This window comes from Salmo salar, chromosome ssa02 (assembly GCF_905237065.1).
Source record: "Salmo salar chromosome ssa02, Ssal_v3.1, whole genome shotgun sequence".
Taxonomy (NCBI): Eukaryota; Metazoa; Chordata; class Actinopteri; order Salmoniformes; family Salmonidae; genus Salmo; species Salmo salar.
Window position 1 is genome coordinate 63,752,672 of NC_059443.1, and position 27,602 is coordinate 63,780,273.

Here is a 27,602-nt window from a genome sequence, read left to right on the forward strand (position 1 = left end):
CAACCATCAAATTAGTTGTAGTAGTTTAAAGGATGATAAAAAATAAAAACTGTGGTGCACATCGTTATAAACTTATTGTTCTATGTATCATTATCGCATCAATTTAGGCAATTTTTTGGCGATATGGATTTTTATCCATATTTCGCCCAGCTCTAAATTAGACCCTCCAATAACCACTTCGACCAGGCCAGCAACGCCACTGGCCTCAGAGCGAAGTGGAATCCCATAACAGGCTGACTACATCGCTCACGTCGCGTGCGCTCGCGTTACAAAATACATTTAGAAATCTATGTTATTCAATTATTGCACCCACACTGCTCGCTCGCACCAACAAGTGTCTGCGTTGCCAAGGGCTATAATAGAAGTCAGTTCTATTTCTGACGCAGATCGCGCTGCAAGTCCTGCCTCTCCCATCTCCTCATTGGTTTATAGAAGCAGGTACCCACGTACCATCTCCTCATTGGTTATACCCACGTGGGTGACTGAAAGACGAACGAAGTCAGTGGCAGTAATGCACCTAATTTATGAAAGTCAGTTCTATTAACATTTATTGAAAAAAGATGGATTTCACCAAACAAAGACAGGCATGCAACTACAGAGGACAAACATAAATACAAGGTAGGCGTTTCCTATTATTATTATTTTTTTATATTGACCTTGGGCGTATCGATGTAGTCGGAGCTAGATTCCACAAAGCCTGGTCTCTGCTCCACTCCGTTGTTGGAATCTACATAAACTTCCTTCACCATGGAGTGGAGTCCACTAGACCAGCGGTTCCCAAACTGTGGGGTGAGGGCTCAGCAGGGGGGAACTCAGTCTGGCTTTCAACTTACTCTGGAAAGTTGTAATAGTAGTCGCCTTGTCCTAAAGAGATTTACACGGTTATCAAAACGTCATTCCAGGGTAAGCCCGAGTGGCGCAGCAGTTTAAGGCACTGCATCTCAGTGCAAGAGGTTTCACTACAGTCTCTGGTTCGAATCCAGGCTGTATCACATCCGGACATAATTGGGAGTCCTATAGGGTGGTGCACAATTGGCCCAATGTTGTCTGGGGTAGGCCATCATTGTAAATAAGAATTTGTTCTTAACTGACTTGCCTAGTTAAATAGAGGTTCGATTTAAACAAAAATATTTAACCCTACACAAAACACAGCCCTTATTTTAAGTGTTTCTAAAATCCCCCATGGAAAAAAATGTATGGTGGAAAAACGATTGGAACCATTTCCGTGTTTGACTGCCAGGTTTTATGGGTATTAGGACTCATACTATGATACTCTATTCAGAAGTAAAACTGGAAATGTTTTACTTCATTCACTAGAGAATTTTACTTCTAGGTAACCTAGATTAACAATCAGCAGCATTGTATAATGTCCGACTGTGGTTGTGTTAACTCAAATCCAATGTTATTCCCTCAAAATAAATAGCTGACCCTGAAAGGCTCTCAATATTGCCCCACTAGCGCTCGAGGCTAATGTTAGTTAGCTATTTTCCCGGGAAACTAACAGGCGCTTAATTTGACATTCCATCTCAAAATCAAAGGCTTATTTTTCTTACACGACGCTTGTAGTAAGTAGCTAGCTATTTTTAAACATTATACTCAGAGAATTGTAAAAAGGTCGTACCATTATTAACTAGCTTGCAAGCCAGGATATAGTACCAAAACTAGCTAGCTAACGTTAGCTTGTAAACAAGCCGCATCGTCGTTGTAAGCGAGCTACGGGTTTGAATTAATGTAGTACTAGACAAAATGGCAGTACTAGACAAAATGCAATAACGTAAGCTAGCCAACTAGGTAATGTTACCTGTAGAAGCAGACTTTTCAAATAGCTGTCTTCTATAGGGCTCGTCGTTTTTCATTCCAGTGCAGTTAGTAAAGTGTTTCCTGTCCAACCTACTGTCACAGCTGGCTAGTTCATTTCTTATCCACCCGCTAACGTTACCTACCTAACGGTTAGTTAACGTTAGCTGAAACAGCGACCCCCACTGTTCTGTCATGCGAAGTGCATTGCCAGTGTAGCTCCAGATGTAAGGCGAAAGTCTGAACATTCACATTTATTTCTCATATGTAATCTGAAGATCTGCAAATGGATTCCTTTTTCTTTGACAAGCTGCCTTCCACCTCACAATCAACTCCTAAACCCAGACATGAGACTTCCCAGGTACAGCTATTGATTGACCTTTTCTGACATTATATACCTAGTTACAGTAGACAGTTAAATCGGATTTCGTTGATTCTAATAGTTCCGCTGTATGTTCTTGTGATTGCAGATGAATGTCTCCTGCCCCCAGGTGGACCCTGATGAAGGTCTTGGCACTGACCACGACTCAACCAGTGAGAGATCTTCATCCATGACCATGAGCACGGATGAGAGTCAGGAACACCAGATAAGGTATTGAAGTCCCTAGTCAAGACTCTTTATTCGTTCGTGAATAGTTCAAGTCCTACTCCGGTCTCCGTTTCAGCTCATTTATCGCGCGATTTGGGGACACATAGTAAAGGAAGAAACTCAAAGGAAAGTCACGTCATCTGTGGAAAGTCAACCAATGCCATAATGTTGATTTAAGATGAATGAACTAAATGTACTTTCTTGCTTGAAGTTCCAGGATAGATGACATTGGCAAGAAGGTCCAGGACCTGGTTGGGAAGATAAACGACAGCCGCACCATGGACCAGACGATTATGGACAACTTTCAGGACAAGCTAGTGGAAAAGGTATGTAGCTAACTGCCAACATCACGGTTTATCAAACCACGTTTTATTGGTCGTGTATACATATTTAGCAGATGTTATTGCGGGTGTAGCAAAATGCTTATGTTCCTAGCTCCAACAGTGCAGTAATACCTAACAATACACGCAAATCCCCCAAATAAAAAAGGAATTAAGAAATGTAAAAATATTAGAACGAGCAATGGCAGAGTCCAGAATATAAATGTATATGATGGTGTGTAAAGGCATTATGGACAGTATATGAATAGAAAAGCTGTGTACAGCAGTAGTTATATAGGAAAAGCCTTGACTAGAATACAGTATATACATATGAAGTGGCTAAAACAGTATGTAAACATCATTAAAGTGACCAGTGTTCAATGACTATGTACATAGGGCATAGTTATCACACCAGTTGCTCAACAATTCAAAATGTACTTTCCCAATGTGTATTAACTTCAAGAAACCAAATGCACGTATAAATGGGTATGTTATATTTGTAGGCCGTTGTGTTGTACTACATTGTCATAGACTGTCCAACAGTTTCATTATAGTGTACTCTAGATACTATTCCATGTCAATGCTCTCCATCAGGTGGCTGAGATCTGCGGGCAGATGAAGGAGCACATGTACACTGTCTATGAGGAAAACAGCCATGCCATGCAGGCCACGCTCCAGGAGCTTACTCTGGTGCTGGAGAGCTGCAGTAGGCTCAACACTGAGCTCCACACCGTCTCCCAGGCCCTGGCAGGACTCAACAGGGGCCTGACTCTGCACCGGAGTAGTGAGTGACTACACTCTTAGAAATTAAGGGTTCCAAAGGGATACTTTGCCTGTCCCCATAGGAGAAACCTTCTTGGTTCCAGGTAGTAAGTACCCTTTTGGTTCCAGGTAGTACCCTTTTGGATTCCATAAAGAACCCTTTACACAGAGGGTTCTACATGAGAACCATTTTTGGTTTCCCTGTGGGGACAGCCGAAGAACCCTTTTGGAACCCTTTTTTCTAAGTGTAGTTTGCCAGCCTTTGGACAGCCATTGAGGACCCCACTGTACTGTGCCAGCCCCGTGCGGCGGTTGGTTATAGTATAACTGTGCTGGTTCAAGTGTTAACTAGCTGATTAAATATACTTACTCTGCAGTTTTAAGTCCGGTGCTTTTGTAAGTGCTGTTTTGGTTAATAAACCTGAGTGTGTTGTTACAAAGCCATGGCTCGCTTCTTTGTCATTTCAGTTAGTGTGATTGCGTGTCAATGGCTTTTTTGACCAGAATGTGAAAAAAAATCATTTGCAAATGAGTCCCTAATCCTATGACTATTTCGATATGGCAGATCACTGAATTGGAACATTCTCTGTCATCAAAAAGAGCACTGATTTAGGTCAGCCGTCGGTATCACAATTACGAAATTATACAATTCATCATTTCAAAATATGCTTTATGCACAGTTCATTTCTTTCACCTAGAAATAAATCAAATAGACCAGTTGCGAACAAATCTCTAAAGATACACATACATACTGTACAACCTCTCACCCATTAAGTTAACTTATTCCATAACATCTTTCTAATCTATACAGATCCCTTATCAACATGCTACATACCATTGTGACATCCCTTCGTAGTAGGAGACTGAAGCTACTGTATCAACATTCAAGCTGACATTGTATTTCAATCGTCGATTGATTGAGTACAGGTACATAAGCAAAACAAAACCGTCTCATATTTGGACCCAGTGTTTCTTTCAGGTTGACTTTTACTTTAATATACTCTCACCAAACAGAGGCACTTGGGGATGGAAGTCCATCAGCAGTTAGGCACACACCCTCAGTGATTACTTCTCAGAAGACAGATAGATGGGTAGCTCAAGGCTTTCCCAGTCTACTTTAAGTCCGTTATTCAGTCTGTTGTAATAGGAGGACAAGGAGGAGAGTTTACTTCTCAACAGTGAATGACTGCAGTCCAGTGATGGCTCGGCCCAGGATCAAGGCATGTATGTCATGGGTACCTAGAAGAACAAGCAAACACAAAGGCATTGTGGGTTGATTATTTGATATGAGAAATGTGCAAGTGAGGCTAAACTTTTAATTTAAATTAGATATTTTAGGGATATGTAATACATACATACTGAGAACACAGGAGGTTGGTGGCATTTAAATTGGGGAGGATGGGCTCGTGTTAATGGCTGGAGCTGAATAAGTGGAATGGTATCAAATACATCAAACACATGGTTTCCATGTGTTTGATGCCATTCCATTTACTCCGTTCCAGACATTATGAGCCATCCTCCCCTCAGCAGCCTCCACTGACTGAGAATTATACCACAAAACCAACAAGTAACTGTAAAACTTAATTTGTACACTACTGACCTCTGCTGGTCATCCAGTCTCATTTTCTCGCTCCAATCCAGACTACTTTCTGCTCATGTTCCATTCACCTGTTCTTCTATCTAGCCTTTCCATCCTTTAAATACCATATTCAATCAATCTTCTCCTCACCTTCGTATGTGTTGACGGCCTCCAGGTTCATGACGTGGAGGCCGTCTGCGATGCCGTTGCCTCCCAACATGTCTCGGGCCTGCCTGGCGATGTCCAGGGACTTCCCACAGCTGTTCCTCTTCAGCATGGAGATCATCTCAGGGGCCGCTCTGAGGGAGGGAAGACATACAGGATAGAGGTCAGTGTTTAATATAATGAAGAAAGATGGACACATACAGTACACACAATGAGATAGTCTCTCTTCACATATTCAACATGATACTAGTACACAGACCAATGCATAAACACACACTGCAGTCTCTCCTCACATCCAAAAGCAAACATTTCGCTCACTCAGTGGGGACTGCACTCACTTCTTGTTGTCGATGAGTCTGCCTAGGGCCAGACAGGACTGCAGGCCAATGGTGATCTCTGTCAGCATGTCAGCCATCTTCTTCTGCATCAGCTGGTTCCTGGCCAGGGGCACGCCAAACTGGATCCTGAATGGACCAAAACAAAAGAGAACGAATCAGATGTCAGCGACATATAATAGGGTCCTAAAATGCTGAAAGAAGAGTCAGGATGGCAGCTTGACTCCCTTCAATACTCTTTACTACTGAGCTAACGTCTTCCTGAACAAGCTACTTCGTCCATTCATACCAAAAAGTGCTCTGAATTAATAGAGTTGATGACATAATGAGTAGGGAGGGAGATGTTTACCTGTCCAGTGTGTACTGGCGGGCAGCGTGGAAGCAGAACTCGGCAGCACCCAGAGCTCCCCAGGCGATACCGTAGCGGGCGTTATTCAGGCAGCCGAAGGGACCCTGACCAGAAATGAGACATATACAGTATGTTCAGTTCAATATATTATATTTTAACAGAACACCTTTTCTTCATCTTTAGAGAACTGACTTTGTTCTCTAGATCGCATCTCAAGAGTTCTCTAAACATACAGTATCTCGGCCAGCAACTTTGATTCAGTCAGAATTGTTCCTATAGTAAATCATTCCATTTACAGTATTTCTAAACAACATTATGTGTTTGAGTCCAACAGTTAGGCTTACTCACAGCCAGTCCAGAGACGTTGGGCAACATATTCTCTTGGGGCACCTCCACCTCGTCCATCAGGATCATGCCCGTGGCCGACGCCCGCAGAGAGAACTTGCCCTCGATCTTAGGCGTTGCCAGGCCCTTCATGCCACGCTCCAGGATGAAACCTCTGATCCTGCCATCCTCACACTTGGCCCAGACCACCGCGATGTCCGCCACGGGTGAGTTGGTAATCCTGGAGGATAGGGGAGAGAATACGCTAAGTTAGTTACCCATAGTGAGAGTTAGGGTATTATAGGTTCAACTACATCATATGCGAGGGTAAGGGTATATAATATGGTGGGGGGGGACAGGCAGGGAGAATGTACGGTGAGGGAAAAAGGTATTTGATCCCCTGCTGATTTTGTACGTTTGCCCACTGACAAAGAAATTATCAGTCTATAATTTTAATGGTAGGTTTATTTGAACAGTGAGAGACAGAATAACAACAAAAAAATCCAGAAAAACGCATGTCAAAAATTTTATAAATTGATTTGCATTTTAATGAGGGAAATAAGTATTTGGCTCGAAACATATATAGAGACGTAACAGTTCCAAAAGTCTGGCGTGGGCTTTGCCAACAACTGGTGTAAGGTTATCTATATATGGAAGGCTATGCATGAAGCTGTGCATGAGGTTCTTCTCATAACGTTCTTTCCGTAATGAGACAGTCACACATACATCTAACCTTCATGTCATGCCACCTAAAGTTCCCACAGTGGAGACAACAAACATTGTGGAAGTATTGTTTGTTACACCTGCATTTTTCAGCAGCCATATAACTGAAGGGATATGTCTCCTCATTGGGACATTTTATTGTTGACTCATAACTACTCTACCTACCTAGCCTGGTCTTTCAAAGAAGTGAACTAAAGCAGAAACAGACTGGTATGGTAACCCAGACTAGAACCTACCCAGTCAGACCTACATGCAGACTGGTCAGATAGACTGGTAGCCAGGTTAGAAGAACCTTACCATGTCTTGGCTCCGCTGATGGTGAAGGTGCTACTGGAGGGGTTGTACTTGGCCTTGGTCTCCATGCCCGCAGGGTCACTGCCGTGGTTGGGCTCAGTCAGGCCGAAACAGCCCAAGATCTCCCCACGAGCTGCATCATTACACAGAGAGAGATGGGATTATGAAGAGGCCTTATCTAACTGGAATATGAGCTCTTCTTCAGTCTGCATTAGTTTAATTCTCAATTTCGCACCACATTTACTTTGTACAACAACTTAGACTTTTGTCTATGTGCCAATATTAGCTATGTATAAACACCTGTTGTTTGTTCATCTACGTTATTTTTCTTCATACTTATGAACTGAAACCCAACACAGTTTCTAAACCGAAAATTGTTGATACTGACCAAACCAACCATTTATTGAGGACATTGATATCGATAATAACGATAAGTAGCCTTTACTAGAGGAATGTGAAGTTTGAAATGAAGTAAGTCTGCTAATATGGGCTATTGCTAATGGGCCAATTGATATCTGAGTGAGTGCGGGTTTTTCCTTTCTTCAATCGATAGCTACAACATCTAAAGTAGTAGTAGTTTTAAGGGTACTGTAAAAAAGGAACTGGCGCACATTAATGTTATGAATTTAGCGTTCAATTTATCGTGATACTTCAGTCAATTTATCAGGATATGGATTTTTTTTCCCATATCGCCCAGCTCTAGTTTCTATACTATGTGTCATTTTACTATGGAATATATAGTAGTTATTGCTTACCTAGCCTGGGTAGCCACTTCTCCTTCTGTTCCTCTGTGCCGTAGGCGTTGATGGGGTGCATGACCAGTGAGGACTGGACACTCATGACTGACCGGTAGCCACTGTCCACCCTCTCCACCTCCCTGGCAATGAGCCCGTAGGCCACGTAGCTGGTGCCGGCACAACCATAACCTGGGTGAAGAAGAGACAAAGTTGAGGAAGAAGGACAATTAGTGGACTAATCGAGTTGAGCATGAAGATTGAATATGAACACATCAATAACAGGATGATGCATGTTTAATATGTTATTTACCTTGGATGGTTGGCCCCAAGACACCCAGCTCTCCCATCTCTGAGAATCTCACGGTGGAAATCTGTGGGGGGGAGACAAACAAACAGAAAGTGAGCATGAATAAATAGTTTATAGAGAAGTTCATTGTGCAACATGAGAAGTCTTCTCTCCAGGAATAGCACCTCAGCCTGTGTTTACGGTTGTGTCTGTTGGCCAAATGTCAGTGTTTACGTGTGTCTCTGTTGGCCATGTGTCAGTGCTGACATTTATCTCCGTTGGCCATGTGTCAGTGCTGACGTTCGTGTCCGCTGGCCATTTGTCAGTGCCTCAGCTTGTCGGTGTTGGCCATGACCATGCCTCAGCCTATGTCTGTGCTTACACACTGCGCCAGTGCTTACGTGCGTGTGTCTGTTGGCCATGACCATGCCTCAGCCTATGTCTGTGCTTACACACTGCGCCAGTGCTTACGTGCGTGTGTCTGTTGGCCATGACCATGCCTCAGCCTATGTCTGTGCTTACACACTGCGCCAGTGCTTACGTGCGTGTGTCTGTTGGCCATGACCATGCCTCAGCCTATGTCTGTGCTTACACACTGTGCCAGTGCTTACGTGCGTGTGTCTGTTGGCCATGACCATGCCTCAGCCTATGTCTGTGCTTACACACTGTGCCAGTGCTTACGTTCGTGTCTGTTGGCCATGATGATGCGTGGCCATTAGTTTCTCCTGGCAGTAGGTCCTGAAAGAGTCTCTGATCATCCCCTCCTCCTCTGTCAGCAGGCCGTCCAGCTCCAGGGCGTCACGCCAGTTAAACTGCACCTTGGCTGTAGAGGGCCATGGGAATTAGAACATGAGGCGACGCAAACATGGTGATGTCATACTGTCCACCACCACGTTTCATAATATAATACATCATGTCTGTATGTGTAGCCAGTGGCATCTAGCAGGTTAAGTTTACATATGTAATACATTGGTAATGTACATATGATACGGTTTGTCCAATACTGTAGCTTTACGAGTTGAACTTGTATAAATGACTTACGTGCTTTTTCTGGCTTCTTGGCGACCACTTCGGCTTCTGAAAGAGTCAACGGCACAATAAGTCATCAACAGAGACCAACAAAAAAGCAGCAATACATTCTAGACACTTAAAAATGTCACTTTAATACAATCCCATTCTATGTTATTATATGCTCACATGTAAACTCCCCGTTTTGGGCTGGTGAAGCTGCTGCTGTGTCCTGTGCCCGGGAGGCTGAGATTGCAGCACATTTCTTAGCGTTGGAGAGCAAACGAGTCACAGCACCTCTGAGAGCCATGGTACACAGTCTGAAAGAAATTACAACACAAGACACATTTAATGGTACAGTAAGGAGAGTAAAGATTATACATTTACAAAACATGATATTACCATATTATCAAGTGAATTATTCATTTTGAGTATAAATGTATGACATTTAAAACAATGTGATGGTCAAAAAATCACATTTGAAGCATTTTAGTGACAATACTGTAACATACTGTACCAATAATGGCAGTTATAATCAAATGGGAAAAAATCCTATGTTTTAATATCATTTTCCTGGTGTTCCATAGCTCTATTTGAACGAATAAGATAAGAAATGTCATGTTTTATAGTAGCTGTCCTTCATTACACCAGCCTGTTACAAAACATTGTATAACACATGTTGACCAGCAGGTAAAAAAAAAAGTTCTAAACAGTAGCAGTAAAAACAAGTCTTATTCCGTAACAATGTAATATTGCAGTGAGCAACCTCATGCACAACATAGTATCATTACTGTACCTGTTCTTGTCTGATAATTATTTCCGATGATCTGATAACGTTGTTTTGTTTTGTAATCGCTGCAGTGTGACGTCAAATGGCTACGTGAGGGCGTGGGGACAGCTTTTCTCCGTCATAAGCGAATCAAGCCAATAGAGACACCTGTGAAGTAGTTTTTATGCTTTAACCTTGAATTAAAGCATAAAAACAAATGCATATATATGCATTATAAAACTATTTAGAGTCTAATGATTCATAAAGTTATGTGTGAGTTAAATACTTTTTGTCACTGATTTTTCTTTTTGGAACTTTTTCCAAAAGTTAAGAATGCCACACTCAAAATGGCGCTAATGTATAGCCATCTGGCCAAGGGCATGTCGTGGGCGTTGGCACACTTCCTTCCCATCTCATTGGCTGTGACTATATAAATGCCGCGTTCAGATGTCGATTTGCCAATTCGTTTCAAAATATTCGCCTTCAAAACAAATGGCAACTGGGAACTCGGAAATCTCCAACTTCCGACTTCAGTGCACTCAAGACAACTGGAAACTCAGAAAAAACGAGCTCCGATTGGGAAATATTATTTTGAACGGTCATCCAACTCGGGAACTTGAAGATCACTGACGTCATAATTTGATGTCGTATATTTCCGAGTTCCCAGTTGTCGTCAATACACCACTAGATTGTAAAAAATAGATCCAGGTGGCAAATGGCCATGTGCTTCTGAAGACTAGCTTCAAAATACTGTATCTTAAACCAAGCCCGAAGGTATTAAAAATATTTTGCAATTATAGTGTTTATTTACACATATTTGTAAAAAAATACACATACACATATTTGTTAAAAAATAAAACAAAAAACATATTTTTTGAACGTTTTCAATTAAACATTGAGAAGTGAAATGTAGGCTTTATATTAGGCAGTGGTGGAAAAAGTACACAATTGTCATACTTGAGTAAAAGTAATGATATCTTTAATAGAAAATTACTAAAGTAAAAGTGAAAGTCACCCAGTAAAATACTACTTGAGTAAAGTCTAAAAGTATTTGGTTATAAATATACTTATGTATCAAAAGTACATGTAATTACTAAAATATACGTATCAAAAATAAAAGTAAAAGTATAAATCATTTCAAATTCCCTACATTAAGCAAACCAGACAGCACAATGTTCTTGTTTTTATTTATTTATGGATAGCCAGGGGAACACTCGAACACCTAGGCAATAATTTACAAACAAAGCATTTGTGTTTAAGGAGTCCTCCAGATAAGAGGCAGTAGGGATGACCTGGGTTGTTCTCTTGATAAGTGTGTGAATTTAACCATTTTCCTGTCCTGCTAAGCATTCCAAATGTAATGAGTACTTTTGGGTGTCAGGGAAAATGTATGGAGTAAAAATTACATACTTTTCTTTAGGAATGTAGTGAAGTAAAAGTTGTCCAAAATATAAATAGTAAAGTAAAGTACAGATACCCACAAAAACTACTTAAGTAGTACTTTAAAGTATTTTTACTTAAGTACTTTACGCCACTGACATTAGGCTATGTGGCATTAATCAGAATTTAATGAGATAAGCCTAAATTTGTTTGTTTGGTGAACAACATGTGTGGTTGGGATATTTTCACATAGAAAAAGTAAATAGCTCAACACAATACTTTGAATAGATCAGTTTGCTGAATGAAATGTGTGTATAATGATTACAGTTGTCAATGCAAATTAACGACAATATAAAATGCATTATGCAGAAATGATTAATTAGGCAAACATGATTACTTCCAAGCATTCAAAGGCCAGGAAACTAAATATAAGAAGCGTAACCTCATTCAATATTCATGGTATGTTATGTTAGACGAATCTTGGCATAGTTAATCCACATGACACCCCTGAAAGCAAGGATAGGGTTGTCAGGGCTGACCACAATAGCCTCTATTTGCTATGTCACCCGGCCTACACGGTTGCTGAGGTACGATCTCTCTCTCTCTTAATTCAATTGAAAGGGGCTTTATTGGCATGGGAAACATGTGTTTACATTGCCAAAACAAGTGAAATAAACAATAAACAAAAGTGAGAAGATACAAAACAACATCAACAAAAAACTATTTGAATTTAACAGTAAATATTGCACTGAAAAAGGTTTTAAAAAAGATAACGACATTTCAATTGTTATATTATCAGCTATGTACAGTGTTTTAGCAATGTGCAAATAATTGTAGTACGAATAGTAGGGGAAGATAAATAAACAGATAAATATAGGTGGTATTTAAAATGTTGTTTCTGGTTGCCCTTTTCTCAAGGCAACTGGCCACAAATCTTGCTCCTGTGACTGCACACTGTGTTATTTCACCTAACAGATATGGGAGTTTATCAATGTTTGATTGTTTTCAAATTCTTTGTGGGTCTGTTTAATCTGTGGGAAATATGTATCTCTAATATGGTCATTCATTTGGAAGGTTAGGAAGTGCAGCTTAGTTTCCACCTCATTTTGTGGGCAGTGGGCACATAGCCTGTCTTCTCTCGAGAGCCAGGTCTGCCTATGGCGACCTCTATCAATAGCAAGGCTATGCTCACTGTCTGTACATAGTCAAGGATTTTCTTAATTTTGGGTCAGTCACAGTGGTCCTGTATTCTGCCACTGTATACTCACTGTTTAGGGCCAGATAGCATTCCAATTTTCACTGTTTCTTGGTTGATTCTTTCCAGTGTGTCAGGTAATTGTGTTGCTGTCCTGGAGCTCTGTGGGGTTGTTTTATGTTTGTGAACAGAGGAGCAAAACCAGCTGGCTGAGGAGACTTTTCTTTAGGTTTGTCTCTCTGCAGGTGAGAGCTTTGTGGTGGAACGTGTCGACATCGCTTCCTTTTAGGTGGTTGTATAATTGAACAGCTCTTTTCTGGCATGTATAGTCCTAATGCTCTGCATGCATTGTTTGGGGTTTTGCGTTGTACACAAAGTATATTTTGGGGTGTTTGTCCCATTTTGTAAATTATTGGTTGCTGAAGTGGACCCCAGACCGCACAACCATAGAGGGCAATGGGTTCTATAACTGAATTAAATATTTTTAGCCAGATCCTGATTGTGATGTTGAGTTTTATGTTCCTTTTGATGGCATAGAAAGCCCTTGCCTTGTCTTTTAGATTGTTCACAGCCTGGTGGAAGTTACCTGTGGTGTTGATGTTCAGGTCGAGGTAGGTATAGTTCTTTGCAGTGGCGATTTTAGCATGTAAATCTTGGTGGGGCAAAAATAAATAAAAGTGAGATGCATGCCAGAAAAGCCACAACACAACACTAAACAATACAGTCCTGCTTGAGAGTACAGGACGACACTAGAATCAGTGCCCTGTGTACTATAACAGTGACAAACAGTTCCCACAAACTGTTAGGGTCTACATAAAGCTGTCCCAACAGCAGTCCCAAACATTTTACCACTGCTACACCTGGCTATCAGCGGAACCTTGTCTGGTAGCAAAACAGTTAATTCAGCCTCATTTACTGCCTTTAAAAAAAAAATAGCTGCTATGGCTGACTTGCTTAAACAAATGTGGTTTCTAATGACAATTGAGATGTACAAACTGTGGCATAAGGGGACGACAAGCGGATAAAAGACAATCCGTGATTTTGATTAAGGCATTAATGAGCGAGCTAGGACGGACGTAGTCAATATAACCATTTTTTAAGCACTTTTGTAATATACAACGACAGAATTCAGAACATGGGCCGTTCTTACAGTGTTCTCCCTGTACACCAAGTCAGAACCATAGAACAAATAAAGGGGGCATATAAACACGCAATGAAAGCTCTTACAATATTTTCTAAAACCTTTCTCTAAAACAGGCTATAGGCTACATGTGCACCACCAAGTCAGAACAGTAGGCGAAATAAAGAGGGGTAAATAGACCAAATTATTAGGGTGAGGCACATGGGCTACTAACATCTTACTACACAACATACACTTGGTATTACTTTCTTAGCTACTCCCTGGCATAGTACATGATTTATGCAGCAGCATACAATACATTTTTGGACTCACTTTATTGTGCTGTGCTCACTTGAACAGGAAGGTGGCGTGGCGGTCCTTCGTGGGCAAATTTTGTTATCAAAGTTTGGCATTCTCTGGATTTATGGTGCTTTCAAAACATCTGGGAACTCTGAAAAAAACACGGTCGAAATATGATGACGTCATTGATCTTCAGGTCATAGCACTAGAAAGAGGCCAGATTTACAATTCCGAGTTGGATGACCGTTCAAAACTTATTTTCCCAGTCGGAGCTCGTTTATTCCCGACTTCCCAGTTGTCTTGAACTCACTGAAGTCAAGTTTTCGCAGTTACGAGTTAACAGTTGTTTTGAGCACGGCACAAATCACGCTTCATTGACAGCATTGCCCATGTTGAACGTTTATTATTTTAAATTTGGAAAATCCCAGATTTGGGACCACACAGCCACTGTCACTGATTCCTTCCAAACCACTCATTGTTGAATTTACGATTTCCAACTTGTTGTGTAATGTTTATGTCCAATGGCCGATGAGCACCGATACGTTTTATCTATAATTTTTCTTCATTATTTATCTTCATATGACAAGGATTAAAAAGGATTTGCCAGTAGATTGTCGACTTCATTCATGATGATGACTGCTAGCTAAGATTTTGAAAGTATAAAGTTGACATGATCAGTCCAATCAAAGCTACTGTAGATATAACATGATTTGATGTCATTTTATCTGTGGCCTTGAGCCTTCTTGGATGGGAACTTCTAATTGAACTCTATGGCAGCACCCAAAGGGCTAGAATTTTCGAGGTCTACCCTTAGACTTGGAGGTGACGTAGTGTCCCCATGAGTGACAGAACACTGAGCCAATCGCGGCGTAAAGCTCAGTATTTTCTTTTGGCTTGACCCTCCACCACAGAAAGCACTTAGCTAGGCTGAAACACTGTCATTATGGAGCTGCCTTACTCAAGAAAACAAAAATAGACCATGTTTGTATGTGGCTTTATTAACTCAATTATATATATATTTTTTTTACATTGTTTGCAAACTGATATGTGACACGTATTAATGACAAAATTACATGCAAAACAGGCAAGACCCCCAAAAATGTGGGGCGGAGCCCCACCTGCCCTGAATGGCGTGTCACCACTGGTTCTTTGTGTGCTCTAGGGCAACGGTGTGTAGATAGAATTTGTATTTGTTGTCTTGGCTACTGGACCTTTTTTGGAACACTATTATTTTAGTTTTACTGAGACTCACTGTCAGGGCCCATCTCCTTTATACCATGTTTCTTGCAGGATGACAATGTCTATATTTCAGATTTCTTTGGTGAAGTCTGGGTTCCTGCTCTTTAGGCTAAAAGCCTCAGACCCCCTTATCTCTCTCTCTCTCTCTCTCTCTCTCTCCAACTCTGTTATTTCAACACAAGTGCTCTCTTTCTTCCTCTCTTCACTGCATGCACCTTTTTACTGTTTGCATTCTTTTCGATTTTGTTGATATCAAGTGAATTTTCCCACTCAAAGCTGTGAGAGATTTCCTTTAAGTTTAAACAACTTACATTCTCTACATTTTATTTGCATGTTGTAAAGAATAATTTTGCCTAATGATTTTTAAATTAAAATAGGCTATTCCTAGTGTCTGGTAGCACAACCCTTCTTCACATTCCTTTGAAGTGGCAGCAAGAAATAAATAGTTTTGGTCCGGCCTTCAGGGTTATTTAATTGGCCGAGCAAGCTGTCAGTTGTTAGTTTTTATAGCTGATTGGCCACTGTCTCTCTCTCGCTCTCTCTCTCGTGGTATGGAATGTATCATGATTTGGGATGGTCTTGCCACAGTACGTTCGGTTTTGACGGCGAATAAGGGAGTCGCTCACTGTGTTATTGATGTTTTTTTCTTCGACATTTCCATGGTAACTGTCCAAAATTTGATCAGCAGCCAGCAGCGAGAACACTCAAGTATTCAACCATGGAGCTAAACGAGAAGAATCCGACTCCGGACTCGAAATATGGTAAGAAATATTCCCTTTCTTCGCATTCTCTTCGCACCGTTATTTTTAAAAAAAGGGGTGTGGGTAGAAAAAATTTAAACAATGACTCGTGAATGATGGGTGGGGACCGGCCGCGTGTGTCCCACTCCCAAACAGATTTAAATCGCAACATCATCCTAATCAGCCTGCAGAATAATAGTTTACGTTTCCAATTAAAAATACCCTTTACAAAGAATGAATCCTGCGTTTATCAAAGGCTTGCAGCTGTGCTGCTCCAGCCTACATCTATCAAGAAATGTGCTGTTTATGTTCAATTTAAGGACTAAGGGTTATTCATTGTTGCCCTATTATGTACACTGATATAGGGACAATGAATAACCCCCTATGGCCCACACGGTCCATTGTTCCCACTAATTGGAATCAGAAGAATCAGATAGCAAACTCGGATAGTCTATTCTACAGCCTTTGTCCATTTGACTTGAACAAGTATATAGGACAAAGCTATTAGTCAAATGTTGCTTTGCAGGCAATGATTAATTCATTGCCAATTCATTTCTATAACAGAATAATCAATACAATGAATGTGTATTGACAGCTTATAACGGTGAGGTTTGCTCAGTCTGCTCTCTCACAGAAGCAGAAGTTGTTTGTGTGACAACACCCATGTGGTGATGTCTAGAATGCCATATGGTTATTACTCACACACACACACACACACACACACACACACACACACACACACACACACACACACACACACACACACACACACACACACACACACACACACACACACACACACACACCACCGCAGCAGAAACAATTGGCCCTCAGCTATAGTGCATCATTAACACTGATTTATTTAAGTTTTGCCATGACGACTTTCTAAAACGTCACTCATTGCGTAGCATGACACATGTCTCTCAAGGAGGTAGACTGATAGTCAGCCTGTCCTTCGCTGCAGTTGCACTTCCAAATGGTGGTTGGACTTTGGGCTGAGTTGTTGTTCATAACATCTTTTGAGTCATCGAGGTCCTCCGTCCTGTTTATCTTGCCTTAATCCCTCCAGTCAATGTCATCACATGTTAGAATAGACCTACACTTCAAACCTCAACTGATTACCAACATAGCAGGCTTACAATACGTTGTCGGTAATTCAGCATTTAGGCCCCACCCTAGTCATACTATGATGAAGATAGAGGCCTAGGTTTGTAATAATATATATAATATATGCCATTTAACAGACACTTTTATCCAAAGCGACTTACAGTCATTAATTCCAATGTAATCTAAGTCATGTTAAATTGGATTCACTGATATCCATCCAGTATGACTAGTTTGTAAGGAGTGAGAGACGGACAATAGTTGACTTATAGACACATTCTCTATGGCAGGGTTCCCCAACTGGCAGGTGATTTTATTTGGCCCCCCAAGTTATCTGAGCCAAACAGAAATGTATTTGAATAATCATCATTTTTTGTTGGAATTTTCATTGGTGGACATAAGACGGTAAAAACACCAGAAATCAGCTCCAAGTGATTTTAATTTGGGAAATCTGTTACAACGCATAATAGAGAGACATGATCGTATACAAATGTAAGCAAGGTTTGAAGTTATTATGTTATTATCTGTTTGGGCTTCTTGCAGTCAATTTGCAGTCTACAAATTATTTGTAACTATGTTCCGGCCCACCGACCATCCGCTCAAGAAAAAATTGTCCTGAATCTAGTTGATGATCCCTGCTCTATGGTTTATCTAAGGAGCCACTGATGTCAGTTCAGTATCCTTGTGACTTTCCTGTTGCCATGTAAACAGGCCTTGTCCTCAGTCAGCTTCCTGCCCCCACATCACACATCAGCCAGAAATGTCAGAAACTGAACACAAGGCCTTTAAACCAATGTTTCAGGTACCTATAGAGAGTAAAAGCCTGGATCCCAGTTTTCTGCTAGCCAGGGCCTGTATTCATAAAGTGTCTCAGAGTGTGAGTGCTGATCTAGGGGAAGGAGTGCTGATCTAGGAGGTAGGAGTGCTGATCTAGGGGAAGGAGTGCTGATCTATGAGGTAGGAGTGCTGATCTAGGAGGTAGGAGTGCTGATCTAGGAGGTAGGAGTGCTGATCTAGGAGGTAGGAGTGCTGATCTAGGAGGAGGAGTGCTGATCTATGAGGTAGGAGTGCTGATCTATGAGGTAGGAGTGCTGATCTAGGAGGAGTGCTGATCTATGAGGTAGGAGTGCTGATCTATGAGGTAGGAGTGCTGATCTAGGAGGAGGAGTGCTGATCTAGGAGGAGTGCTGATCTATGAGGTAGGAGTGCTGATCTAGGAGGAGGAGTGCTGATCTAGGAGGAGGAGTGCTGATCTAGGAGGTAGGAGTGCTGATCTCGGAGGAGGAGTGCTGATCTATGAGGTAGGAGTGCTGATCTATGAGGTAGGAGTGCTGATCTAGGAGGAGGAGTGCTGATCTAGGAGGAGTGCTGATCTATGAGGTAGGAGTGCTGATCTATGAGGTAGGAGTGCTGATCTAGGAGGAGGAGTGCTGATCTATGAGGTAGGAGTGCTGATCTAGGAGGAGGAGTGCTGATCTAGGAGGTAGGAGTGCTGATCTTGGAGGTAGGAGGGCTGATCTGGGAGGAGTGCTGATCTAGGAGGTAGGAGTGCTGATCTAGGAGGAGGAGTGCTGATCTAGGAGGTAGGGGTGCTGATCTAGGAGGAGGAGTGCTGATCTAGGAGGTAGGAGGGCTGATCTGGGAGGAGTGCTGATCTAGGAGGTAGGAGGGCTGATCTGGGAGGAGTGCTGATCTAGGAGGAGGAGTGCTGATCTAGGAGGTAGGAGTGCTGATCTAGGAGGTAGGAGGGCTGATCTGGGAGGAGTGCTGATCTAGGAGGTAGGAGTGCTGATCCTTGAGGTAGGAGTGCTGATCTAGGAGGTAAGACTGCTGATCTAGGAGGTAGGAGTGCTGATCTAGGAGGTAGGAGGGCTGATCTAGGAGGAGTGCTGATCTAGGAGGAGGAGTACTGATCTAGGAGGTAGGAGTGCTGATCTAGGGGAAGGAGTGCTGATCTAGAAGGAGGAGTGCTGATCTAGGAGGTAGGGGTGCTGATCTAGGAGGAGGAGTGCTGATCTAGGAGGAGGAGTGATGATCTAGGAGGTAGGAGTGCTGATCTAGGAGGTAGGAGTGCTGATCTCGGAGGTAGGAGTGCTGATCTAGGAGGTAGGAGTGCTGATCTCGGAGGAGGAGTGCTGATCTATGAGGTAGGAGTGCTGATCTATGAGGTAGGAGTGCTGATCTAGGAGGAGGAGTGCTGATCTAGGAGGAGTGCTGATCTATGAGGTAGGAGTGCTGATCTATGAGGTAGGAGTGCTGATCTAGGAGGAGGAGTGCTGATCTAGGAGGTAGGAGTGCTGATCTAGGAGGTAGGAGGGCTGATCTAGGAGGAGTGCTGATCTAGGAGGTATGAGTGCTGATCCTTGAGGTAGGAGTGCTGATCTAGGAGTAGGAGTACTGATCTAGGAGGTAGGAGTGCTGATCTAGGAGGAGGAGTGCTGATCTAGGAGGTAGGAGTGCTGATCTAGGAGGAGGAGTGCTGATCTAGGAGGAGGAGTGCTGATCTAGGAGGTAGGAGTGCTGATCTAGGAGGTAGGAGTGCTGATCTCGGAGGTAGGAGTGCTGATCTCGGAGGTAGGAGTGCTGATCTCGGAGGTAGGAGTGCTGATCTAGGAGGTAGGAGTGCTGATCTAGGAGGTGCTGATCTAGGAGGTAGGAGTGCTGATCTAGGAGGTAGGAGTGTTTATCTTGGAGTAGGAGTATTGAAACTGATCCTAGATCAGCACTACTCTGAGACACATACAGGCCCTGGTATCATGTCTCATTGTGCTGTTTTGCCAACAACCTGGAGACAACAAAACAGACCAAACAGCACAGGGACCAGGCTAGTTTCCTGCCATGTTGTCTGTCTATATGAATATCCTCTGACTGTGTATGAGTGGGCCAGTGTGCCGGCTGGAAGTCTTGTCTAAAGCACCCGCCGGTAGCAGCATGCACAGGCCTGCTGCTGACTGTCTGATGTACCCACTCAACACACTGAGTCTAGGGGCAGTCAACTGAAGAGGCCACACACACACACACACACACACACACACACACACACACACACACACACTGCTTGTGAGTGTGTTGTTTCACAATGATCCTTTGTCATGCTGTCTCTGGCTGTTAGGTCACAGCAAAACTGTTAGAGAGAGTTGCTTAGTGTGATCGTAGTGAGCCTTGTAGGGGAATGAGAGGGGGGCGGCAGGCGGGATTTGGGCTGGATTTATTTGGCAACCAGCGGCAAGTTTAGACATTTCAGAAAAGGGAATTGGACACGTCCCCCTCCCCCCTCTTCAGTCTCAGGAATATCTGATGGCTTCTCTCAGGCTACTGCCAAAGAAGAGTTTACTCTGGAAGCAGTTGAATTGTGCAGTATAAACTACACCATGACCTATTCCATATACACATCAATATGATGTACTGTTGTTGAATTGTCACCTACACCAGATAGGTGCAGTGAAATGTGCTGTTTTACAGGGTTAGCCATAGTAGTACAGCGCCCCTGGAGCAAATTAGGTTTAAGTGCATTGCTCAAGGGCACATCAACATATTTTTCACCTTGTCTGCTCAGGTATTAGAACCAGTGACCTTTTGATACTGGCCCAACAATTTAACCACTAGGCTACCTGCCACTATAGTAGCCTGTGTTATTAGAGAAGTCCTTCCAACCTATTCTTGTACAGACACATGGAATTAGTAATAACTCATCAATATACAAGATTCATATCCACATTCAAATGCAATGTTTTTGAGTAGCATTGGAACGAGAGGCTTCTTTCTCCACCACCTATCTGTAGCTACTGCTATGATGACCATCCAGCCATGGCAGTAATGCCCTGTCTCTGTGTGCTAGACCACAACAGACCAGCAGACACTAAACCATTAGATCACTAGACCACAACAGACCAGCAGACACTAAACCATTAGATCACTAGACCACAACAGACCAGCAGACACTAAACCATTAGATCACTAGACCACAACAGACCAGCAGACATTAAACCATTAGATCACTAGACCACAACAGACCAGCAGACACTAAACCATTAGATCACTAGACCACAACAGACCAGCAGACATTAAACCATTAGATCACTAGACCACAACAGACCAGCAGACACTAAACCATTAGATCACTAGACCACAACAGACCAGCAGACATTAAACCATTAGATCACTAGACCACAATAGACCAGCAGACATTAAACCATTAGATCACTAGACCACAACAGACCAGCAGACACTACACCATTAGATCACTAGACCACAACAGACCAGCAGACACTAACCCATTAGATCACTAGACCACAATAGACCAGCAGACACTAACCCATTAGATCACTAGACCACAACAGACCAGCAGACACTAAACCATTAGATCACTAGACCACAACAGAACAACATACATTAAACCATTAGATCACTAGACCACAACCCCATTAAGAGTGTCTAGGTAGTGGACATTCAATAGTCCCACTGGGTCTGGAAGTGGAACATGTCCATCACGACAGCACTGTGTGGCTCAGCTGGTAAGGGCATTGCGCCAGCAACGTCAGGGTCGTGGGTTCGATTCCTGCTGGGGTCACACGTGAAAGGACTCACTGGACTGGCTGTTTTGGATAAAAGCTTCTGCTAGGCAGATCTGTTTGAACTTTATTGCTTAGGTCATTGTCATGACAATTGACAAGACAGCACAAACAGCACTCCCACTCTAGGTCCCATTGTCAGACTGAAATCTCTCAATACACACTAGTCGCTATTGTCTATACCATGCTGTCTGTTTATCACATGGCCTTGGAGGTGGGAAGGTGTCATGGCCAGACCAGGGAGAACATGTAGGAGGGCGTATCATCCTTCCAGAACAGTCCGTCTGAGATATGTATGGTGGTCTATGCAGGCTGCATTTTCATTTTTGATTGAACCTTTATGTAACGGTCGTCGTAATGGATGGACCAAGGCGCAGCAGGTTGAGTGCTCATCTTTAACTTTTAATGTGAACACTTAATAAACAAAACAAGAAACCGATAAACGGACGACAAACAGTCTTGCAGGCAACACACAGCTATGCAAAGAACAACCTCCCACAAATCCCATGACAAACACATTCCTATTTATAGGACCTTCAATCAGAGGCAACGATAGACAGCTGCCTCCAATTGAAGGCCCCAACCCAATACCTAAACATAGAAATGACTAGACAGAACATAGAAGTACACTAACATAGAACAATGACAAAAACCTCAGATTACATAAACCAAACACCCCTCTACATACACACACACCCCGAACCATATAAAACAAATACCCCCTGCCACGTCCTGACCAAACTATAATAACAAATAACCCCTTTACTGGTCAGGACGTGACAGTACCCCCCCCCCAAAAGGTGCATACCCCGGATGCACCTAACAAAAAAAATCTTTAAAAAATAAACCCCTTAAACAAAAGGGAGGGAAGGGAGGGTGGCTGCCGTCACCGACGGCTCCCGTGCTACACCCCCCCTCGCCAAACCTCCTACAGTGGAGGTGGCTCAGGCTTAGGCCTTAGTCCCCTACCTGACCAGTCCACCCCCACTGAATACCTCGGCCTGAAGCCTGTCACTGTAGACCCTGGACTGGACTCTGGGAGCTCCGGACTGTAGGGCGACTCTGGGAGCTCCGGACTGTAGGGCGACTCTGGGAGCTCCGGACTGTAGGACGACTGTGGGAGCTTCGGACTGTAGGACGACTCACTCGGTTCCGGACTGTAGGCCGACTCACTCGGTTCTGGACAGTGGGCCGTCTCTCTTGGTTCCGGACAGTGGGCCGTCTCACTACGGGGCACTGTCGCCGGACACTCTGGACGAGGCACTGTTGCCGGAAGTTCTGGACGAGGCACTGTTGCCGGAAGTTCTGAACGAGGCACTGTTGCCGGAAGTTCTGGACGAGGCACTGTTGCCGGAAGTTCTGGTGCGTGGGGCTGGCTTAGGATGCGCCAGACTAAGGACACGCACCACAGGGCTAGTACGAGGAGCAGGGACAGGACGAGCTGGACTGGGCTGATGCACTGGAGCCTGGTGCGTGGTGCTGGTAATGGAGGTTCCAGACTGGAGACACGCACCTCAAGGCTAGTGCGAGGAGCAGGAACAGGACGTACTGGACTGAGCTGTCGCACTAGCAGCCTGGTGCGTGGTGCTGGTTTCGGATATGCCAGACTGGAGACACGCACCTCACGACTAGTGCGAGGAGCGGGAACAGGACGCACTGGACCGTGAAGGCGCACTGTCGGTCTCGAGCGCAGTACTGGCTCCACCCTTACTGGCTGGATGCCCGGCTTCCCCCTGGCAAATGCGGGGCGCTGGCACCGCGCACACTGGCCTGTAAATGCTTGGCCTCGACGCCGTGCGCATCACTCCAACGCACGGGACCTGACCAGTAATAGGCTGCCTCCAATAAGCACGGGAAGTTGGCTTGCGGCTTAATCCTGGCCCCGCCAAACTACCCGTGTGCCCCCCCCAAAAAATGATTGGGGCTGCCTCTCAGGCTTAAATGCCAACCGTGTACCCCTGTAACAGTCCCGATCTTCGTTCCACTTTTTCCGTTCCTCTCTTGCTGTCTCCACGGCAGGGTCTTGTCCCCTGCCATTATCTCCTCCCATGTCCACGATGTCCTCCACTCCCTTTTCTCCCTGGTCCAGGATCCTTCCTCCTCCTGGACCCGCTGCTTGGTCCGTGGTTGGTGGGAGGTTCTGTAACGATCGTCGTAATGGATGGACCAAAGCGCAGCAGGTTGAGTGCTCATCTTTAACTTTTAACTTTTAATAACTTTAACTTTTAATAAACAAAACAAGAAACCGATAACCGGACAACAAACAGTCTTGCAGGCAACACACAGGTATGCAAAGAACAATCTCCCACAAATCCCATGACAAACACATTCCTATTTATAGGACCTTCAATCAGAGGCAACGATAGACAGCTGCCTCCAATTGAAGGCCCCAACCCCAATACCTAAACATAGAAATAGAAATGACTAGACAGAACATAGAAATACACTAACATAGAACAATGACAAAATCCCCGGAATACATAAACCAAACACCCCTCTACATACACACACACCCCGAACCATATAAAACAAATACCCCCAGCCACGTCCTGACCAAACTATAATAACAAATAACCCCTTTACTGGTCAGGACGTGACACTTTATTTCGACAGGGAAGACATATTGAGAGCTCTCTTTTCCAAATGCGCTCTGTCTAATGCAATATAAAATACACATTAAAATACATTACAGTACAAAATAAAATGCTGGGTAGACTACAAACATTGTCAGTGTTTTGTTGAAAACTCATTTATAGACTATAGACTTATAGATCATATATTTGATAGTTAATCAATTGTTTGTAAATCATATGTAGTCTAGTTATAGATACTTTCAGCACGGTTGTGAAGGCAATCAGAGGAGTGAAAGTTATAAAATACGTCTTAACTTTGAAATAAGAAGTTAGAAAGTTCAGAGAAGTCCCATCAAGTCCCATCATCGCTGGCTAGCGAGAGAACTACCGAATCATATGAAGGATCCTCTTCCTGTAGGCTTTTTACAGATATAAGGTTGCATATGTTATTTGAAGGAACATTCTGTATGAACCACTAGACCTAACTAAGTCATGCACAGTGCACCACATACTGGGTGTTTGCAGTCGACCCAGTTAGGTGCATCGCCTGTTGCTATCCCCAGAATTGGAAGGGAACTGCAGTTGAGTTTTACGAATGATCATATTATATCAGTGTCTACATACTTGACCTACATGAGAATGATAGATGTTTAGCTTCGTTTCTAGCCACCCGGACTTTTGCATCCACACCCATCTATTTTAGGATAGATGCAAGTCCTCTATAGCTTTTAAAATCCACTCTTATTAGGGTGAACTCACCAAAGTCATTTTAGGAGTGAAAAAGGTTAAGTAATGCCGCCGAGGGAAAAGAAAAACACTGTTACCTCTCTCTCCCTCCTCTCCAACCCTCCTGTGTGCCACCCATTCCCATGATAAGAGCCCAGTAAAAGAGGCAAAGAGAGGGAGAAATGAAGAGAGCGAGGGAAAGGAGGGAGCATAACGGTAAAGGAAGGCAGAACTCTGCCAGATACAAGATTTGACTTGTTCTTTATTTTGCAATACACAGGAAGAAGGAAGTGAGGTCTAAGGTGGTGGTCTAGAGTCGAGACACACTTAATGCAGTAAAAGTGTACTGAAAGAAATATAGGCAACACAACACATGAATACAGCCAACCTGTTGATGAAAAAGACAGAAAAGGAGTGACTGAGGAGTGAGAATGGCAAAGAATAAAGGTATTGTAAATATTCAGGACAGCGGTGTAACGGTTTTTGTTGTGCCTGTTGTTTCTTTCACTTCTCACTGATTGAGGGCATGATGGGAGTAGCCTTTTCAGTTATTGTCTGTGACGTTGTTTATGTTTTGAACTGAACATTATGGACTGTAATTAAAGACAGTAAATGAATGTGGTTGAGATTGAGCCAACTCACTTTTGTTTATAAACCAATATGTTTTTTTCTATGGGACACTGGGTGTTCAATGGTTGCAACGTGTGTGATCTGATGACACAGTGAAATAGTGTACACTCTTAGAACCAAAAAGGGTTCTACCTGGAACCAAATCAAATCAAATTTATTTATATAGCCCTTCGTACATCAGCTGATATCTCAAAGTGCTGTACAGAAACCCAGCCTAAAACCCCAAACAGCAAGCATTGCATGTGAAAGAAGCACGGTGGCTAGGAAAAACTCCCTAGGAAAAACTCCCTAGAAAGGCCAAAAACCTAGGAAGAAACCTAGAGAGGAACCAGGCTATGAGGGGTGGCCAGTCCTCTTCTGGCTGTGCACGGTGGATATTATAACAGAACATGGTCAAGATGTTAAAATGTTCATAAATGACCAGCATGGTCAAATAATAATAATCATAGTAGTTGTCGAGGGTGCAACAAGCACGTCCGGTGAACCAAAAAGGGTTGTCCTATGGGTACAGCCGAAGAACCATTTTGGAACCCTTTTTTCTAAGAGTGTAGGTTACAGTGTGTCATCACATTGCAGCCGTTGTGTACAATGGGATTTCCAACACTCATACAATAATGTTCTTAGATACTGTACAGTCAAACTAATTGTTCTGCCATCCAAAGAAAAGGGGTGTTTCCTATTTTTTCGTTGAGCAGGATGGAAAGCCTCACCGTTATATCTCACGTTGACAGAACAGTATATCATGTCCACAAGAAGCTGCAACAATGTTCTCAGTCACACTGTGCTCTATGTTCAGAAAATAAGGTGACACGTTCATTAACAAGACACATGGCCATATGTCATAACAGGATAAGGATCAAGATCTTAGATGCAAAACAGGAAATACAATGCTGCCCCACATCATTTGCGTATTGTGGAAGTGTGTAGCTCAGTTAGTAGAGCATGGCGTTGGCAACGCCAGTGTTGTGGGTTTGATTCCCACGAGGGGGGAAAGAACGACAATGTATGCACTCAGTACTGTAAGTCACTCTGGATAAGAACTCAAAATGTTCTTGGATGATTGAGCTTTTTGTGTTGGTTTCTAGATGTTATGTAAAATACATTGTATCAGGAACATTCAGACTGTATACACAAAATTATAATTGTCTTGCTCTGCTACCAGACTATGGTGAATTGAGTAGACGTGCTGTCTGATGTGGCGCCTGCCTAGTCTCTGAGGTGTTGCCATAGCGTTACTATGGCGCCTACGAATGTCCACCGGGAGCTCTGAGTCACCGGGGAACCATTTTGTGGGTTGCTAGGCATGTCAGTCTTGCGGGAGAATCCTTTTGTTATGGAAAATACGTCTCAGCTTTGTTAATGTGTACACACACGTACAGATATACTGATACACAGATATAAACACACACACCCCACACACACACACACACACACACAAACACACACACACATAGACACACATCTGTGTATAAATGTAAAGAAACATATTAAACTCTCTCTGTTTGCTTGTTCACAGGTGAAGCACGGAAGTTTGACCCTACCTTCAAAGGGCCCATCCACAACAGGTAATCATCTCATTATCAGCTCTGACAGCCAATCCTCACTCTACCAATTACCCACATCGCAAAGCTCAATAAAGCTCAACGTCAAAACATAGCAGTCGAACCATCTCTCTCTCTCCCTCTCTGCTCTTGTGGTTGCCAGGGGCTGCACAGATGTGTTCTGCTGTATTCTCTTCATCTTGGCCATACTGGGATACTTTGCTGTGGGGATCCTGGGTCAGTGTCTCCACAACTACACGATTACTGGCCATTACATCAGTTCTAGGGCCCTGTGTTTTGGTTAATCATGTCACATGACCTGGATTTTAACTTTTATTTTAAGCCTTTTCCAGAAATGGTAATTGGACCAAAAATGTATGCAATTGTCTGAGGATGGTGCTGGGCCGTCTGACATGAAAAGAAAAGGGGACAGTTTGATGAAAAAG

The 27,602-nt window shown here is 43.1% G+C and overlaps 1 protein-coding gene and 1 pseudogene across 4 annotated transcripts in view; one reads left to right on the forward strand and one right to left on the reverse strand.

Moving 5' to 3' along the window:
* Positions 1-4,121: 4,121 nt before the first annotated feature.
* Positions 4,122-10,352, reverse strand: LOC106589572 (glutaryl-CoA dehydrogenase, mitochondrial-like; annotated as a pseudogene).
* A 5,454-nt stretch (positions 10,353-15,806) lies between these two features.
* The window catches only part of LOC106589603 (choline transporter-like protein 2), a 28,115-nt gene continuing 16,319 nt past the window's right edge, over positions 15,807-27,602 (forward strand). Inside the window, exons 1-3 of one of the 4 annotated variants that reach the window (XM_045707665.1) lie at positions 15,807-16,032; positions 27,132-27,180; positions 27,320-27,393. In XM_045707665.1, coding sequence (XP_045563621.1) covers positions 15,990-16,032; positions 27,132-27,180; positions 27,320-27,393 — 166 coding nt within the window. In that variant the 5' untranslated portion in view covers positions 15,807-15,989. Of the gene's footprint in view, positions 16,033-25,147; positions 25,433-27,131; positions 27,181-27,319; positions 27,394-27,602 lie in introns of those variants that run through there. The other 3 variants (XM_045707668.1, XM_045707666.1, XM_045707670.1) reach the window with 3 other exon arrangements.